At 39.9% G+C, this 20,706-nt stretch overlaps 1 protein-coding gene across 50 annotated transcripts in view; it reads left to right on the top strand.

Moving 5' to 3' along the window:
- The window catches only part of LOC106868006 (uncharacterized), a 553,573-nt gene that overhangs the window by 227,381 nt on the left and 305,486 nt on the right, over positions 1–20,706 (top strand). For all 50 annotated transcript variants that reach the window (XM_089342694.1, XM_089342659.1, XM_052976095.2 and 47 more), the window contains one exon: positions 6,452–6,635. In XM_089342694.1, coding sequence (XP_089198820.1) covers positions 6,452–6,635 — 184 coding nt within the window. The remainder of the gene's footprint in view (positions 1–6,451; positions 6,636–20,706) is intronic.

Raw genomic sequence — 20,706 nt, 5'->3', positions numbered from 1 at the left:
TAAGTCATTTTGATATATGGTGCCTATTATTATTGCTTGCTGTGCTCAGCCTTTAGTTATTATCATCTAAAATTCAGCCAGCTTTAAGTGATATCAGTAAGGTACACTATTTATTCACTGGTAGTGACCCCATGAAAAGAGGTTATCAAATAGTTGTGGTTTTTTGTATTTTCTTTTCTTTTCTTTTTTTCCCCCATCTCTGTAACATCCGTAAATCTTTAAATAAATGTTAACTAAAACAGCACAAAATCTTAAAATATTAGTTGTAGAGCTGTTCTATTTGTAACTCACTTTATTCAGTTACTTGTTGAATGATTAGATTATTTCATTCAAAGAACAAGAAAGCAAATTAAAACATTACAATGGAAGCTGCCATACTGAAAGTTGAAATGGAGATAGAGAAGGGTTTGTGTGTGTGTCAGTGAGAGAGAGGGGAAGAGAAAGAGGGTGAGATTAATAAACAAGAGTGAGAATTGTGTGAGAGAAACACAAGGAGAGATAAGTGGGGAAGAGAGAAAGAGAGACCTTATATTACATAAAGAAATAATTATTTCTTAGGCACAACACCAACAATTTAGAGTAAGAGGAATTTACTTGATTAAATCATCTCATGAGCTTAATCAGTACTTTATTTTAACCCTTTCGTTACTGTATTTATTTTGAGATGCTCTGTGTTTCTTTTAATTATTTTAAATATAACAATGAATTTAGTAAAATAACTGTTATCATTAAGCTAATGTTAGGAACCTAAATTTGGACTTAGGTTTGATGGAAGATTTTAATTCAAAACTTATGAAAACAAGACATTTGTACTACAGAGCCAGAGCCGGTTTCAGCCGGGTTGGTAACGAAAGGGTTAAAGAGCTCACAGCCACAGCAAGATTTGAACTCAAACTTTACTGAAACGAATACCAGAAGGACATCTTTGTCTCATGCTCTAATGATTTTTGCCAATCTACCACCTTAGACAGGAGGTGGGGGTAGTTAATTAAACTGGCCCCCACCTCCACCAAGTACTATTTTGGTGGAAGGATAAATGGCTAAGTTGACCTTGGTGAAATTTGAATAAGATCCATATAACTGTGTAAGTAAATACTGCAAGTTATTCTGTCTGGTGTCCTAACGGGTTTTCCCACTACACTGTCACTTAATAACAATTGTTTCTGACATAGTCACAAGGCCTGAAACTTGTGGGGAGGGGTTAACCAATTACATCAACTCATTACTTTGTTAGTACTGAAAGGCAAAGTTGACACCAGTGGGATTTGAACTCATACTGTAAAGAGCTGGAGTTAATACCACTAGGTATTTTTCTGACCCCTTAATAATAATAATAATAATAATAATGATCCCTTCTATTGAAGGCACAATGCTTGAAGTTTGTGGGGAGGGGATAAATCGATTACATTGACCCTAGTGCTCAACTGGTACTTATTTCATCGACCCCAAAAGGATGAAAGGCAAAGTCAACCTCAGCAGAATTTGAACTCAGAATGTAAAGACGAATGAAATGTCACTAAGCAGTTTTCCCAGTGTGCTAACGATTCTACTGGCTTGTTGTCTTAATAACAATAATAAAAATGATGATGATGGTTTCAAATTTTAGCACAAGGCCAGCAGTTTGGGGGTAGGGGTAAGTCAATTACATCGACTCTAGTGCTCAACTGGTACTTAATTTATTGACCCCTGAAGGGCTAAAATGATCTCAGTGGAACTTGAAATAAGGACATAATGATGAACAAAATGCCACTAAGCATTTTGTGTGGGGTACTAAGGAGTCGGCCAGCTCGCCTCAACAGCAACAACAATAATAATAATGGCCAGAAATTTTGGGGGAGGGATAAATCAATAATATCGATTCCAGTGCTCAGCTGATACTTAATTTATTCACCCCGAAAGAACGAAAGGCAAAGCTGATCTTGGCAGGATTTGAACTCAGAACATAAAGATGAAACAAAATGCTGTTAAGCATTTTATCTGGTGTGCTTACAGTTCTGTCAAGTGATGGTGAACACACACTCACACACACGCACACGCACGCACGCACGCACGCATGCACGCACGCACGCGCGCACATGCATGGGCTTCCAAGCAGCTTTTATCTATCAAGTTTACTCACAAGGCAATGATCAATCCTGAGCTATAGTAGAAGACACCTGCCCTAGTTAAGATGCCATGCAATGGGACTGAACCTGAAACCACGTGGTTGCAAAGCACTTTCCCCATGCCTCTACGTTTTCATGTGCTGTTTCGGTTGTAGCTTTTGATAGTAAGTACATTCTTAAAAGTTAAACTTTTTCAGTGTTGTTCCATCACCAGACTAAATTTATTATGAACTGGACTTTAGAGAAAATGAGGAAAAAAAAAAAGACATATTCTATTTTGCTTATTATCTTATTAGTTAATTTTTTTTGCTATCATTTTCTTGTATGAGTTCTGTGATGTGTTTTGCCGTGAAAATCTTTTTACTGTTTCCTCTGGTGTTAGGATGAGTTGAGCAGGTGCTAGGTTAGGCTGGCTGCTGTTTGTTATATGTGGTAGTTGTTGTTGTTGTTGGTAGTGGTGGTTGTGTTAGTGGTGGTAGAAGTGGTTGGTGTTCCCTGAGAAGAGTTAGTACTATAGCACCACCATTCACTGAAGTTATGTCATTTCATTGGACTACACACATATATACATATAGTGTGAGTGTGTGTGTGTGTGTGTGTATATATATATATACTTCCGACTGCTTAGTCAACTTTGTGTGTGGGTTTGGGCCTCAGTTGCCATGGTAACCTACATGCTAAAAACATTATTGCAATTTCAAAGAAATGCTTTCATAGTGAGTGAGAAAGGCAAGAGAGAGTAAGCGATATATAAATAAGAGAGAGAGAGAGGGGGGGGGAAAGAGAGAATGTGAGAGGAAGAGGTTGAGAGAGGTTAGTTTCTAGTGAGTAATAGTTGAGAAGGAACTTTTTTTTTTTAAGTTTCCATGCCTGTTATCATGTAAGTTACATTATTCATCTAATATTTTTCTGCCTTATTTGTGAAAAAATAGCCTTTAAATATTGAAGACGGCAATCATTTTATATAGATAGATATTATAATGTATTATACATTTTAAATAACATTTCTAAATGTACATAATTCTTAGTTTTTCTTCAAATTTTCATAAACATAGAATTGTTTCACTTCTATCCATACATACGTAGAAATCTTTAACCCATCGCCACCTTCAATAAACAATTACAAGATTACATCAGAAATAACCAAAGTTTTTTAATAATAGTAAATTAGCATTAATGAAATCAAACTTTTCCTTCTTTTTGCAATCTTTTTTTTATTTTGTCTTTTTCTTCTATTCTTTCTTTCTTTTTTCTTTCTTTATATCTTTTTGCCTCCTTATTTTTCTTTCTCTTCCTCCTCATTAATTTTCTTTCTTTTTATCTCAATTTCTTCTTCTTTTTCTTCTTTTTCTTCTTTTTCTTCTTCTTCTTTTTCTTCTTCTTCTTCTTCTTCTTCTTCTTCTTCTTCTTCTTCTTTCGCTCTCTTCTTTCCCTTCCGTCTTTTCTTTCTTTTTTCTTTCTTCCTTCCTTTCACTCTTTCTTTCTTTCTTTCTTTCTTTCTTCCTTCCACTCTTTCTTTCTTTCTTTCTTTCTTTCTTTCTTTCTTTCTTTCTTTCTTTCTTTCTTTCTTTCTTTCTTTCTTTCTTTCTTTCTTTCTTTCTTTCTTTCTTCCTTCCTTCCGCTCTTTCTTTCTTTCTTTCTTTCTGTAAAACAGTGATAAGACTCTTTTCTCTACCAACCCACTCAAAGTCATCCCACATTTCAAGAAACAGAACCTTGCTGCTTAAAAGTCTACACATTTAAATCAAACCATTCTTTATAATTTGATTGGCACAGACATGGCTGTATGCTTAAGAAGTTCACTTCCCAACCACATAGTTCGAAGTTCAGTCCCCCACTGCATGGCACCGTGTGCAAGTGTCTTCTATTATAACCCTGGGCCAACCATATGCCCTATGAATGAATTAGGTAGATGGCAACTGAAAGAAGTCCATCATTTGCTTGCAGTCCATTGTGAAAGCATTTCCTGACATATCTTGACATGCTGCACAATCTTTGTAAATAAAATTTACCTTCACATGGTGTCATTTGCTCTTAGTTCTATACATAGAACGTCTTTTGTCTTTTTACATATTTCAGTCATCAAACTGTGGCCATGCTGGAGCACTGCAATGAAGAGTTTTAGTTCAATGACTCGACCCCAGTACTTTTTTTTTCCCATTTTTTTAATTAGTCACTTTTGCTGAACGTTACAGGGACACACAAATACTGGTTGTCAACTAGTGGTGGTGGGGGGACAAACACACACACACACACACTCTCATCGTCGTCATCATCATCATCATCATCATCATCATCATCATCATATATCCATTTTTCATGCTGGCACGGGTTGAATGGATTGATCTGGAAAAGCCAGCAGCCATACCAGGTTATATTTTGGCTTGGTTTCTATGATTAGATGTCATTCCTAACACCAACCACTTCACCAAGTGTACTGAGTGCTTTTTTGCATGACATCAGCACCAGTGCTTTTTACGTGGTACCAAATCCCACACCAATGCTTTTTATGTGGCACCTTGAATTTAGGATCTCTCTCTCTCTCTCTCTCTCTCTCTCCCTCCCTCCCTCCCTCCCTCTCTCTCTCTCTCTCTCTCTCTCTCTCTCTCTCTTTCTCTCTCTCTCTCTCTCTCTCTCTCTCTCTCTCTCTCTCACACACACAAACTGTTACCTTTATCTGCTATTGGAACTATTACAACAATAGCACTAATGTATTCTTTGAATCAAACATAAAACATATGTAAATTAAAATAAATATAAACAATTTAAAAAGAATTTGATAAAAATATTCTGTTCACTCTCAGATCTTGTTCTTTGAGTAACATTTGGTAGTTTGACCTATTTTTAATTGTGAAAGGGTTGTTGTTTATCTCCAGGTCAGTACTGATCAAACAGACCCATGATCAAAGGAATCCCTGCCATGGTCATCATCCTCTCTTCCTATATACAATATAATTAGGACCATATAATCCAACTTGTCTCTTTCTTAAGCTGGGGAATTGTGATCTGAGGTCAATTTGGCTGTTATTTCCAGCAAGATCCTGGCATGGGTCAGACAGAATTTGTTGAGGCAGATTTTCTGTAGCTGGATGCCCTTCCTGTCACCAACCCTCTCCTGTTCCAAGCAAGGTAATATTCCTCTATGGCAAGACATGTTTTTGCAGATATTGGTTTCAAATTTTGGCACATGGCCAGCAATTTCAGGGATTACATTGACCCCAGTTCTCAACAGATACTTATTTTATTGACCCCTGAGAGAATGAAAGGCAAAGTTGACTTCACTGGAATTTGAACACAGAACATAAAGATGGATGAAATAATGCTAAGCATTTTGTCCAGCATGCTGAAGATTCTGTCAGCTCGCTGTCATTTTTTTCTATTTTTTTTTTTTGCAGAGTATTAGAAATGAATGATACTACTTGTATGATCGTGACACTCATTTACAACTATCTAGTGCTGTTAAATCAAGGAGACACAAACGTACACACACTTATACACAACACATTTACACACACACACAGCAGGCTTCTTTTAGTTTCCATCTACTAAATCCAATTACAAACCTTTGATTATCTTTGGTTGCAGTAGGAGACAAATTACTAAAGATGCCACACAATGGGATTGATCCTCAAACCATGTGTTTGGGAAGCAAACTTCTTAACAACACAGCCTCACCTCTTTGTTGCAAAAACTCTACACTTAAGATATGGAGAATTGGTCACTGGTGCAAGAGCGCAAGGATGACCACATCTTTGATTCAAGAACATCTGCAAGAGAGATATGAAGTTGCTTGATCTGGACATCCTGAGATGGGAGTAAGTCGCAATTGATCGTTCATACTGCGAAAGGGGATGAAGCGAAGGGAAGAAAAAAAAGAAAAGTGCACTCGACAGAAAGAAAAGCCAGTAGCACTGGCAGAGAGCTCCTTCAAATGCAGTCACTGTATGCATGACTGCCACACCTGTGTGTGCTTCTACAGCCACAGCAGATGCTGCACTACCATCAGCAGCTGACATGATTTTTTGGGGTGCGGATCTATGACCTCTTGAGACCGATTGATGCCTACCACCATCAAATTTATCATGCACTATCTCATAGCTTCAAGATTTTGATGATACGTTTATTTTTAGTATTGTAGGGTAGGTGTGATAGGCCAGATCTGGCCACTATGTACATGAAACAGATAAAATATTTCAGCTGGATATGGCCAGTTTAAATATTAAAGAGTTTAAGAAAAATCTATCTCAACTGATTTCATTTGTGTATTTTTTCCTTCCAGAGTTTTCTTTCATTTTTATACATTTATTCTCATATTTAATGACTTTATTTATTCTTTATAATTTCAGGAAAACCTGCAGCTTGTGCTAATCTCCTATTTTTTGCTGCTCACCATGGTCTACCACAAGTGATAACTCTAGTCCTCACAGAAGTAGGTACTGACGTTATACATATTACCGATTCAAAGGAACAGACTCCAAGGGATGTTGCCCTTAGTCAAGGGCACAATCACATTGCTGATCTATTAATATCGTAAGTCAATATTTCTTTTAATTAATTAAATATATTTATTCTGGAATTATGTTTCATAATTGGCTCAACAGAATTGATAGATTGTTAGGCAGTTTGCTGTAACTTCTAGTTGTAACTCTTTATGTTCTGAGTTGAAATCTTGTTGGATTTGACTTCACTTCTATTCTTCTGGGGGTCACTAAAATGGATACCAATTAGGTATTGGGGAACGAGTTGTAATGGGTGCTTTTACATGCCACCGGCATGGGTGCCATTTGCATGACACCAATATCTGCCATGACTGCAATTTTACTTGGTTTGATGGGTCTTCTTCTCAAGCATGGAATAATGCAAAGGTCTTGGTCATTTGTCATTGCCTCTGTGAGGCTCAACACTTGAAAAGTGCTTGTTATGTGTGGCTGGCACAAGTGCCAGTTAACGTGTTTTCATTTGATGTAATGACAGTTATTTACAAGATTTAAATAGACACAATCCATATTAGTAAGGTGGTGAGCTGGCTGGATTTTTGTTGTGCCGGACAAAATGCTTAATGGCATTTTTTCTGGCTCTTTATGTTCTGAGTTAAAATGCTCCTGAGGTTGACTTTGTCTTCTGTCTTTTTTGGGCTTGAGAAAATAAGTACCAGCTGAGCATTGTGAATGATGTAATTGACTTCCCTGCTTTCCTCAAAATTGCTGGCCTTCTGTGAAAATTGGAAGGAATTATTGTCTACATTAGTATTTGATTATTTGCAGGAATTTACATATACATGCATATATATATATATATATAGTACCAGTATATATATGTATGCCTTCGAAACACGGAGTAGATGGAACAGGGACAACTGAAGAAGGGAAATATTCTTTATGCTGCATGTCTCATTTCTCTGTTTGTTTTTTTTTTGTTGTTCGAAAAAAGTTTGTTTTCTGTCTTCGTCTTTATGTTTTCGTTTCTCATTGTGTTTAACGTTTTTCGTGATGTCCTGTACCCATATATGCATGTATGTATACATATAGATGTAGGTATGTACATGTATGTATGGATATATGCATATATTTATATACTATTTATGTATATATATATATATTAGTAGTAATGGTATGACAACAAAAGAATGAATGAGACTCGATATTATGTAAATAGAGGAGTTTATCTGTAATATATGTGACAATTATTCGGTTGCCATTATAACACTCTGAGTTTTGGATGCTGGGGCAGAAATCTGCTCCGGCATCTCATCAGTTATCAAGGCAATCAAAAAAATGCTATGAAAATGACCATTAAACAAAGGGAAATTATTATGTAATTGACCATTATTAAGACAAAAGAGCTATTAGAATGACCGTTAAATAAGAGGAAAAAACTGAAGGGGAGAAAGTAAAAAAGTAAAACTGCTCATAAAAATTGCATATGTGCACATGTACATTCATACACATGCGCACACCCACGTACATGTGCCTATATGCATAAGCTCACTCACACTCACGTGAAACACATACATGCATACCGACACATATGCCTATATATGCACATATATGCCACCGTACATGAGCCATCTTTCCATCTGGAAAAGCAGCTTAGACCCCTCTACATGTCTAAATACAAGAACAACTTTTTGGATCATGTCCACATATGGCTAAATATTTGCTACGTTTTTGGGCCCCCCCCCCAACATCACATACATATATATATATATATATATATATATATATATATATATATATATGTGTGTGTGTGTGTATATATTACGGAGATGTACTTGCATAGCAAGCGACACGATCTGAGATCGTGTGCTGGAACGAAAACAATTGCAGCGTGGAAGGTGTTTATAAGCGATTTAAGAAACACACAAAAACCGTTAGATTCACTTCAACATTTAAATTTTTATTTGCCAAAATATTTTCGTTGCTTTGAGACCGCGACCTGTTCACTGACAAAATTCCGTGCTGCATCTCGGAATTTTGTCTGACGAACAGGAATTTGAAACTGAGTAGCAGTTTTTGAGATAATTCAGCTTTTATAAAAGTCTACATGCATACATGGGGTCTGATCAAAACGTATTGGAACTTTTACTTTGGTAGTAAAGCTAAAGTATGCAGAATGAAGCTGCCACTTGGCACAGATTAACTTTGAACTCTGTTGCGCATGCACACTATGCTATAACATTGTTGCTCACATCTGTTGTATGTTAGCAGTGCTTAGATGTAAAGTGTGTTAAGTGTGGTCATCTGAAAAAGAAGATTGGGTTTCAGCTGCACAGGATCTCTTTGGTTGTGTTAATCATCATCATCGTTTAACGTCCGCTTTCCATGCTAGCATGGGTTGGACGATTTGACTGAGGACTGGTGAAACCGGATGGCAACACCAGGCTCCAGTCTGATTTGGCAGAGTTTCTACAGCTGGATGCCCTTCCTAACGCCAACCACTCAGAGAGTGTAGTGGGTGCTTTTACGTGTCACCCGCACGAAAACGGCCACGCTCGAAATGGTGTCTTTTATGTGCCACCCGCACAAGCCAGTCCAGGGGCACTGGCAACGATCTCGCTCGAAAATCCTACAGGAGCCAGTCAGGCGGTACTGGCACTGGCAACGATCTTACTTGGCTTGCCGGGTCTTCTCACGCACAGCCCATTTCCAAAGGTCTCGGTCCGTAGTCATCGCCTCGGTGAGGCCCAATGTACGAAGGTCTTGCCTCACCACCTCAGCCCAGGTCTTCCTGGGCCTACCTCTTCCACGGGTTCCCTCAACTGTTAGGGTGTGGCACTTTTTCACGCAGCTATCCTCCTCCATTCTCACCACATGTCCATACCAGCGCAATCGTCTCTCTTGCACGCCACAACTGATGCTTCTAATGTTCAGCTTTTCTCTCAAGATACTTACACTCTGACGGGTATTCACATTGACATTACACATCCAACGGAGCATACTGGCTTCATTCCTTGCGAGCTTACGTATGTCCTCAGCAGTTACAGCCCATGTTTCACTGCCATGTAGCATGGTTGTTCGTACGCATGCGTCATACAGTCTGCCTTTTACTCTGAGTGAGAATCCCTTTGTCGCCAGCAGGGGTAGGAGCTCTCTAAACTTTGCCCAGGCTATTCTTATTCTAGCAGCTACACTTTCAGCGCACCCACCCCCACTACTAACTTGGTCGCCCAGATAGCGGAAGCTATCGACTACCTCTAGTTTTTCACCCTGGAATGAGATAGAAGTTGTTTCCTGTTTGTTTGCAGTCTTTATTGCACCTGAACATCTGCCACAAACAAAAACTAACTTGCTAGTTAACCTGCCTTTGATGTTGCTGCACCTCTTATGTGTCCATAGCTTGCACCGGGTACATCTTATAGAGTTACTACCTACTCCTTTTCTACATACTGAGCAGGGCCATCTACCTGAAGGGGTTTGTGTTTTATCTACCTTCCTACTTATTAGGATTTTGGTTTTAGCTAGGTTGACTCTAAGGCCCTTCAATTCTAGACCTTGCTTCCACACCTGAAACTTCTCCTCTAGTTCTGATAGTGACTCCGCAATTAGGGCAAGGTCATCAGCATAGAGGAGCTCCCAGGGGCAACCTGTCTTGAACTCCTCTGTGATTGCCTGGAGGACTATGGTAAATAATAGGGGGCTGAGGACGGAACCTTGGTGGACCCCTACCTCTACCCGGAATTCATTGCTGTACTCATTTCCAACCCTCACCTTACTGGCCGCATCTCTGTACATGGCTCGCACAGCTCTCACTAGCCATTCTTCTATCCCAAGTTTCCTCATTGACCACCAGATAAGGGATCGGGGGACCCTGTCAAAGGCTTTCTCCATGTCAACGAAAGCCAGGTACAGAGGTTTATCCTTGGCTAGGTATTTCTCTTGCAACTGTCTCACTAGAAATAAGGCATCAGTAGTGCTTTTACCTGGCACGAACCCAAACTGCATCTCATCTAAATTGATTCGCTCCCTAATTAGTTGGGCTATGACCCTCTCTGTAACTTTCATAACCTGATCTAACAGCTTGATGCCTCTGTAATTATTTGTATCTAAAGCGTCCCCTTTACCTTTGTAGCAGTTGACTATGATGCTGCTACACCAGTCATAGGGTATGACTCCTTCGTGTATCACCTGGTTCGTAATACGGGTGACTAGGCTATAGCCAACACTGCCAGATATTTTGAGCATCTCTGCAGTGATTCCTGATGGGCCGGGGGCTTTCCCGGTCTTCATACTCTTAATTGCTTTATCTACCCTGGTACTATCAACTCGGATAGCTGGTCCCTCTATTGGGTCGACATAAGGCAGGCTCTCTTTCTCCCATTCATTCTCTTTATTAAGCAATCTATCGTAGTGGCATCTCCAGACCTCTTTCTTTGCATCCTCATTTAATGCAAGCGTACCATCATCCATGCGAACACATTTCTCTCCTACAACATCACTATTCTCTCTCCTACACTGTCTTGCAACCCGAAATACCTCGAGTCTTTGGTCCTCACGGCGCAGAACATTGGCAAATCTTTCCTTATCTGCTTCCCCTCTGGCTAAATAAACCTGTCGCCTAGCCTCCCTTCTGGCACATTGGTACAATTCCCTGCTACCACCGTTCTTCCAGTCCTTCCAAGCTTGTTTCTTTTGTCTAATAGCCCTGTCTACCTCCTTGTTCCACCACCACGTTACTCTGGGTTGGGAGGGGACCTTACACCACCCACAAATCTGGTCGGTGGCTTTCAACAGGTTGTCCCGCAGAAATCTCCAATTGTCTTCCACGTTGTATGATGCTATATCCCCTTCTATTTCGTTAAATGCTTCAAGTAACTTGTCTCTAAGTCTCTGTCCGTTTGCAGGGTCTTTAAGCTTCCACACCCTTCTTCTCCAAGCCTGTCTAATTCTGGGCACCCATTTTGCCTTGATCCCAAAGTCGCTAACTACTAATCTATGTTGTGGGGTACATTCTTCGCCAGGGTAGGTTTTGGCATTTATAAGCCGCCCTCTTTCCCTATTTCTGGCGAGGATGTAGTCGATTTGGCTAGAGTGTCTGCCGGAGCGGTAGGTGACTAGGTGACTGGCAGGTTTCCTGAAGTTGGTATTGCAGACCATAAGATTGGTTGCATCACAGAACTCCAGCAGTCTGGTTCCCTCTTCGTTGCGGGAACCGAAGCCATAGCCTCCATGTATGCCATGGAAGCCCCCAGCACGACGTCCGACATGACCGTTGAAGTCTCCAGCCACAAAGAGAAGGTCCCTGTCACTCGTCGACGAGGTAGTTTGCAAGAGGGTGTCATAGAATTGGTCTTTCAGACCATCTGGTAGCCCAGGTTGAGGTGCATAGGCTGAGATGACAGTAGCTAATCTATGATGAAGCACTAGTCTGATCTTAAGTACTCTGTCACTTACTCTAACGACCTCGATTACCTTATCCACCCATTTCTCCGCTAGAAGTATTCCTACGCCCCCGACCCCGTCAGTGTTCCCTGCCCAGAAAATCTTGTACCTGTGTTCTTTGCCTGTGAGGAACCTTGCAGAACCTCCTCTCCATCTTACTTCCTGGATGCAGCACATATCTACGCATCTCCGTTCAAGCATCTCAACAATTTCACCAGATCTACCTTTCAGCGTGCCGACGTTGAGAGTGCCAATCCTAACAGTATGGGTGTTGGGGGTGTGGGCCTGTAGCCTGGGAAGAGGAAAAGCAGTGTCGTGTACCTGAAAAGAAAACTTGCAATTGGAAGAATTCATAAGCAAAACATTACCTACAACCTGCAAACATTTCTCAACCTTAATGCGCTACCCAAAGGTAGGGGAGAGGATGGCCAAGGCCACTAGATGGGTTCCGGGAGACAGCCGAGGTTGACAGGATGACAAAGGGATGAACTTCCGGTGGAGGGGGCGGGATGACAGAGGAATGAACTTCCGGTGGAGGGGGTGGGATGACAGAGGAATGAACTTCCGGTGGAGGGGGTGGGATGACAGAGGAATGAACTTCCGGTGGAGGGGTGGGATGACAGAGGAATGAACTTCCGGTGGAGGGGGTGGGATGACAGAGGAATGAACTTCCGGTGGAGGGGGTGGGATGACAGAGGGATGACAGAGGAATGAACTTCCGGTGGAGGGGGTGGGATGACAGAGGAATGGACGTCCGGTGGAGGGGGCGGGATGACAGAGAAATGAACTTCCGGTGGAGGGGGTGGGATGGCAGAGGAATGAACTTCCGGTGGAGGGGGTGGGATGACAGAGGAATGAACTTCCGGTGGAGGGGGTGGGATGACAGAGGAATGAACTTCCGGTGGAGGGGGTGGGATGACAGAGGAATGAACTTCCGGTGGAGGGGGTGGGATGGCAGAGGAATGAACTTCCGGTGGAGGGGGTGGGATGACAGAGGAATGAACTTCCGGTGGAGGGGGTGGGATGACAGAGGGATGACAGACGAATGAACTTCCGGTGGAGGGGTGGGAGGGCGGGATACCGCCAGCGAGTAGAGAGGGCTCTTAATTGTAGATTTTAAATATTTGAGAGACAACAATGCATAAATCGTAATTTTTTAAAAGAGCAATGAATTCTGGGTGATTAGAATATAACGTAGCATGAATTTAGGAAGCTTAGAAAATGAATAAGCATGAATTTAAGACAACAACTGAATTCAATTGAATTTCATGGAGAGAAACAAGATAAATAATAAGGGACAAAACTAAAGCGCAAGGTATTGAGATGTTTGAGGCCGTAAATAAATAAAAATCTCTATCTTATCTGCATCTTGGGTATTTCGTCGTAGTACGTCAGCGAGATAATTTAGAATGGGTTTCTCATTTATATATAGCCAGAACCTGAAGACCTTAAAGGAAAAACTACGAAGGGGGAGAGAGAGGATGGAGGGGTAGACAGAGGCATGGCGGGAGAAAAGATCATCATCATCATCATCATATATATATATAAAGAGAGAGAGAGAGAGAGAGAGAGAGAGGGGGGACCAGTCAAGCAGCACATCACGCTGTAATTCTTGGGCTGAGAAATCAACACTTAAAAGCCATAATTTTAAGGAGCGATAAGAATTTTTGAATAAAGGAAAATGGGTAGTGGTGGTGGGTAGGTACCGCCAGCGAGTAGAGAGGGCTCTTAATTGTAGATTTTAAATATTTGAGAGACAACAATGCATAAATCGTAATTTTTTAAAAGAGCAATGAATTCTGGGTGATTAGAATATAACGTAGCATGAATTTAGGAAGCTTAGAAAATGAATAAGCATGAATTTAAGACAACAACTGAATTCAATTGAATTTCATGGAGAGAAACAAGATAAATAATAAGGGACAAAACTAAAGCGCAAGGTATTGAGATGTTTGAGGCCGTAAATAAATAAAAATCTCTATCTTATCTGCATCTTGGGTATTTCGTCGTAGTACGTCAGCGAGATAATTTAGAATGGGTTTCTCATTTATATATAGCCAGAACCTGAAGACCTTAAAGGAAAAACTACGAAGGGGGAGAGAGAGGATGGAGGGGTAGACAGAGGCATGGCGGGAGAAAAGATCATCATCATCATCATCATATATATATATAAAGAGAGAGAGAGAGAGAGAGAGAGAGAGGGGGGACCAGTCAAGCAGCACATCACGCTGTAATTCTTGGGCTGAGAAATCAACACTTAAAAGCCATAATTTTAAGGAGCGATAAGAATTTTTGAATAAAGGAAAATGGGTAGTGGTGGTGGGTAGGTACCGCCAGCGAGTAGAGAGGGCTCTTAATTGTAGATTTTAAATATTTGAGAGACAACAATGCATAAATCGTAATTTTTTAAAAGAGCAATGAATTCTGGGTGATTAGAATATAACGTAGCATGAATTTAGGAAGCTTAGAAAATGAATAAGCATGAATTTAAGACAACAACTGAATTCAATTGAATTTCATGGAGAGAAACAAGATAAATAATAAGGGACAAAACTAAAGCGCAAGGTATTGAGATGTTTGAGGCCGTAAATAAATAAAAATCTCTATCTTATCTGCATCTTGGGTATTTCGTCGTAGTACGTCAGCGAGATAATTTAGAATGGGTTTCTCATTTATATATAGCCAGAACCTGAAGACCTTAAAGGAAAAACTACGAAGGGGGAGAGAGAGGATGGAGGGGTAGACAGAGGCATGGCGGGAGAAAAGATCATCATCATCATCATCATCATATATATATATAAAGAGAGAGAGAGAGAGAGAGAGAGGGGGGACCAGTCAAGCAGCACATCACGCTGTAATTCTTGGGCTGAGAAATCAACACTTAAAAGCCATAATTTTAAGGAGCGATAAGAATTTTTGAATAAAGGAAAATGGGTAGTGGTGGTGGGTAGGTACCGCCAGCGAGTAGAGAGGGCTCTTAATTGTAGATTTTAAATATTTGAGAGACAACAATGCATAAATCGTAATTTTTTAAAAGAGCAATGAATTCTGGGTGATTAGAATATAACGTAGCATGAATTTAGGAAGCTTAGAAAATGAATAAGCATGAATTTAAGACAACAACTGAATTCAATTGAATTTCATGGAGAGAAACAAGATAAATAATAAGGGACAAAACTAAAGCGCAAGGTATTGAGATGTTTGAGGCCGTAAATAAATAAAAATCTCTATCTTATCTGCATCTTGGGTATTTCGTCGTAGTACGTCAGCGAGATAATTTAGAATGGGTTTCTCATTTATATATAGCCAGAACCTGAAGACCTTAAAGGAAAAACTACGAAGGGGGAGAGAGAGGATGGAGGGGTAGACAGAGGCATGGCGGGAGAAAAGATCATCATCATCATCATCATATATATATATAAAGAGAGAGAGAGAGAGAGAGAGAGAGAGGGGGGACCAGTCAAGCAGCACATCACGCTGTAATTCTTGGGCTGAGAAATCAACACTTAAAAGCCATAATTTTAAGGAGCGATAAGAATTTTTGAATAAAGGAAAATGGGTAGTGGTGGTGGGTAGGTACCGCCAGCGAGTAGAGAGGGCTCTTAATTGTAGATTTTAAATATTTGAGAGACAACAATGCATAAATCGTAATTTTTTAAAAGAGCAATGAATTCTGGGTGATTAGAATATAACGTAGCATGAATTTAGGAAGCTTAGAAAATGAATAAGCATGAATTTAAGACAACAACTGAATTCAATTGAATTTCATGGAGAGAAACAAGATAAATAATAAGGGACAAAACTAAAGCGCAAGGTATTGAGATGTTGATGACAAAAATATTTTGGAAATGATAATGTCTTAACAGATGACGAATTATGGATCTAGGACTATGACCCTGAAACCAAGCCTCAGTTTTTGCAGTGGAAGGTCCCATCGAGATTTTGAGATGTTGAGGAGAGCCAAGAGAATGAGACAGGACAGCTGCTTGCGTTCCCAAAAAAGGAGTTCCAAGAATTCTTTCATCAATGAATATGACGCTGGATAAAGTGTGTGGTTTCAGAAGTGGGGTTACTTTGAAGGAGATTAAATACTGAACTCATGTGTTGCAGTTTTCTTTTTATAGCGCCAGTCCCAATACTTTTTGATCAGACGTCGTATGTATGTGTGTGTGTATGTATGTATGTATGTATGTATGTGTGTGTATATATATATATATATATATATATATATATATATATACATACATACATATGTATATATACATACATATGTATATATGTGCTAGTGTAGTGTATATATGTTCGTGTGTGTTTGTGTGTATAGATTTGTGTTCGTCTGTGCATAGAGATATGGGTAAAACTTGTTAATCTAAGTTTATTATTTTAAAACAATTTACAGAATTATAAAAGATTTACTGTTGAATACTGATAGTAGTATCAAATTTATCAGAAATTATCATTTTTAAGTTTTGCCTAATTCAACTGGACTGCATGTTTATGCATGCATATACATGTAAGCATTGATGTATCTTTGCATATAGATGTATGCATATGTAAGCTTGCATAGCTATGTATGCTTACATGTTTACATTTGTCCAGGCATTTACAGAGACGCACACATATATTCATATACATATGGAAACTTGTCATTTATGGCACAGGCTTGACTGTGTAGTAAGAAGATTGCTTCCCAGCCATATAGTTTTGGGTTTAGTCCAACTGTGTGGCACCTTGGGCAAGTTTTGTAACTTCAGGACAACCAAAACCTTGTGAGTGAATTTGGGAGATAGAAACTGAAAGTAGCTTGTCGTATGTGTGTGTGTGTGTGTGTGTGACTGTGCTTGTACCCCATCACCACTTGACAAGTGGTGTTTGTGTGTTTACATCCCCATTACTTAGCAGTTTAAACTGCTGGAATAAATACCAGGCTTAAAAAATCTAATTAGTACTGCGGTTGATTTATTCCCATAAAAATTCTCCAAGATGGTGCCCCAGCATGGCCTCAGTGTAATAACTGAAAAATGTAAAGGTAAAAGATATGGCAGATTTAGACCCATGCATTCTTCCTGTATGTGTTTGGAGTGATAGCATTTGATTTTATTTTGTAATATATCCCTGTAGTAGTTCGGTTGTATTATGAGTTAGTATGCTCATCCTCATCTCTTTTATCAATATTCCCAAACTAAATTAACTTCTTAATCAATATACAATATCTGTCCTATATTCTATCAAATCTGATCTTGAACAAGTTTCAAGGTTGATGCTTCCGCAGTATTTGGCAGTTAAAATTGTTACTGGAAATCACGATCCTAGAGTCAAGAAATATCTTTTTCTGTTCTTTTTTCAATGATTAATCTTGTTAGACAAAGCAGTATATGTATACCTTGCATGGCCTCCCAAAAGGGGCTGAGAAATAGTGATAGCAGTATGATGTTGTTGCTGTTGTTGTTACCTAACATCAGATCAGACCTGATCATGGACACTAATGAAGGGAATGCCATAAAGGCCACCACTTCCTATTTTCTTTCCTGAATATAAAAACAAAACAAAAAGACCCATACATATACTTATATATACAAATATATACATACATGCATACATATATAAGTATATATGTGCATGTATGTATATATATATATATATACTAAATAAAAGCAAGACTAAGTCTAAATCATCACAGTCCAATGATGGGTTAGCTGGCTGAAACTTCGAAGTCACTGACAACAACATTCTTGTGTAAGAATAATAGATTTGTGCTCCACAAAAGTATAGAGTAACTAATCAGATTATAAGTATTATAATACATATAATTAAGGTGTTTATTATAAAAACATAAAAACAAACATTAATATATCATCATCATCATCATCATTTAATGTCCATTGACCATGCTGGCATGGGTTGGATGGTTTGACTCAGCTGACGTGCTGGAAGGCTGCACCAGACTCCAGTCTGACTTAGCATGGTTTTCTACGACTGGATGCCCTTCCTAATGCCAACCACTCTGAGAGTGTAGTGGGTGCTTTTACATGTCACCGACATGGGTGCAATTTGCATGACACTGGGGTGTGTTTATGTGCCACTGGCTTGCGTGCCAATTTGCATGACACTGATATCCACCATGGCTGCGATTCTGCTTGGCTAGATGGGTCCTCCTCCCAAGCATGACATAATGCCAATGGTCTTGGTCTCCCTGAGGCCCAATGTTCAAAAGATGTTCTTTACGTTCCACCAGCATGGGTGCACTTGCCATGATGGGTCCTCTAAAGTACAGTACATTGCCAAAGGTCTCAGTCACCAGTCATTGCATCTGTGACGCCCAAAGTTCGAAGATCGTACTTCACCATCTCGTCCCATGTCTTCCTGGGTTTACCTCTACCAAAGGTAGAGATCGGCATTTCTTTACACAGCTATCCTCATCCATACACATCACATGACCATACCAGCACAGTTGTCTCTCTTGCACACCACATCTAATTCCTCTGATGCCTAACTTTTCTCTCAAGATGCTTACACTCTGTCGAACATGCACACTGACATTGCACATCCAGCGAAGCATACTGGTTTCATTTCTCTTAAGCCTACACATGTTCTTGGCTGTCATCTATACTATATATAAAACAGAGATGTGTGTGTAATCGCTTATCACGTGAAAACAGCTTCACCATTTACTTCCATACTTGTGATGCATGAATAATTTGACCTCGGATAAATGTTAGGCTCCTCATTTGATTTTTTAAATTAAAAATAAATAATATAGCTTTATATTTAAGATTCACTTCTTTAAAAAGGTTTCTCAATGTCAACTTCCGGTACGGTCATGACAAAAATGGCGATGTGTCTCACTCTCTACTTTTAATGTTCGCTTTCTGTAAACAACTATGATCAATTACTGAAACACATATTTACGAAGTTCATAAATTTAAATATTCCGTACAAGATAGTTTTTAACGTGCTTTTATTTATACGATTTTTGGGCGTTCCATGTTCATCTCATTCATTCTTTGCAATGTTCTCTCTCTCTTTCTCTCTTTCTCTCTCTCTTTCTCTCTCTCTCTCTCTCTCTCTCTTTCATTCACACACTCCAGGTTTGATTTCGTTCCAAACTCGCACACTTTGTTAATTTCCGTAAATAAATTTTTTCTTATTTTTCTTATTTTGGCACACCGTGTTCAGCTCTATGTATTCGTAGTGATTCACACACGCACATGTGTGTTTCTGTATGTGTGTGAGTGAAGGGGTGTGTTGTGATGTCTACGTACATACATAAATACATATGCATACATCTTTTCTGTGTGTATATCTTCACGTGTGTGTGTGAGAGAGAGACAGACAGATAGACAGACAGAGATGTTTCAGTGACTCTCTCTCTCTCTCTCTCTCTCTCTCTCTCTCTCTCTCTCTCTCTCTCTCTCTCTCTCTCTCTCTCTCTCTCTCTCTCTCTCTCTCTCTCTCTCTCTCTCTCTCTCTCACACACACACACTCACACATACGTACAAGAAATGTATGACTATTTATGTATGTACGTATAATTGTCGACACACCCCTTCACTGTCTCTGTCTCTCTCTGTCTCTGTCTCTCTCTGTCTCTGTCTGTCTCTCTCTCTCTCTCTCTCACACACACACACAGCACACACACGCGCATACACACGTGTGTCTTTGTAAATATGCTTGTATATATTTATGTATGTGTGTGTTTGTAAGAGACAGTGTGAGTGAGTCAAGGGGTGTGTTGTCATATGCATCCATCATTTTTGGATGTATGTGTGCGTGTGTATGTGTGTGAGACAGAGTGAGAGAGCGGTGTGTATGTAGTATTTACTCTCTCTCTCTCATACACACACACACACACACACAAAGATGTATGCATATTTATGCATGTACGTATACATGACAACAAACCTCTCTCTCTCTCACTCTCTCTCTCTCTCTCTCTGTCACACACACACACACGTCCATTTCATTTGATGTATGATACTCTGTGTGTGTGCGTGCGCTTGCGTGCGTGCGTGCGTGCGTGCGTGAAGGGTTCCACAATCGCCATTTATTTCAATTACTCTTGTGAGGATATTCACGTAAATCATTTTTTTCATTTAATTCCCATTTTAATTTTCGTAAAAGTTTCCAAGTACCAATGAGGCTTTTTGGCGCATCTTCAATTTTCCAATTCATGAGAGGTGCCCAATCATCATTCATCTGAGAGTCCATCTACAGAATCATCGTTTAACGTCCGCTTTCCATGCTAGCATGGGTTGGACGATTTGACTGAGGACTGGTGAAACCGGATGGCAACACCAGGCTCCAGTCTGATTTGGCAGAGTTTCTACAGCTGGATGCCCTTCCTAACACCAACCACTCAGAGAGTGTAGTGGGTGCTTTTACGTGTCACCCGCACGAAAACGGCCACGCTCGAAATGGTGTCTTTTATGTGCCACCCGCACAAGCCAGTCCAGGGGCACTGGCAACGATCTCGCTCGTTCTCAGAATGTTCTCAGATTTCTATACAGCATATTTTGCTTCTTTCCTTCCAGTATATAAGCAACAATTTCATTCCCGGGCAACACCGGGTTCCTCTGCTAGTAGTTCATGTTTCACTGCTGTGTAGCATGGCTGTTTGCACATAGGCATCAAACAATCTGCCTTTCTTTCTGAAAGAGGGGCCTTTTGTTACCAGCAGGGGTAGGACTGAACTTCGCTCAGCCTAATCTTATTCTCACAGCGAC

The sequence above is a fragment of the Octopus bimaculoides genome, chromosome 2, assembly GCF_046866305.1.
Source record: "Octopus bimaculoides isolate indiv1 chromosome 2, ASM4686630v1, whole genome shotgun sequence".
In the NCBI taxonomy this organism is placed as follows: domain Eukaryota; kingdom Metazoa; phylum Mollusca; class Cephalopoda; order Octopoda; family Octopodidae; genus Octopus; species Octopus bimaculoides.
The sequence above is the reverse complement of the archived record's forward strand: the minus strand, read 5'-3'. Positions and strand labels throughout refer to the sequence as shown.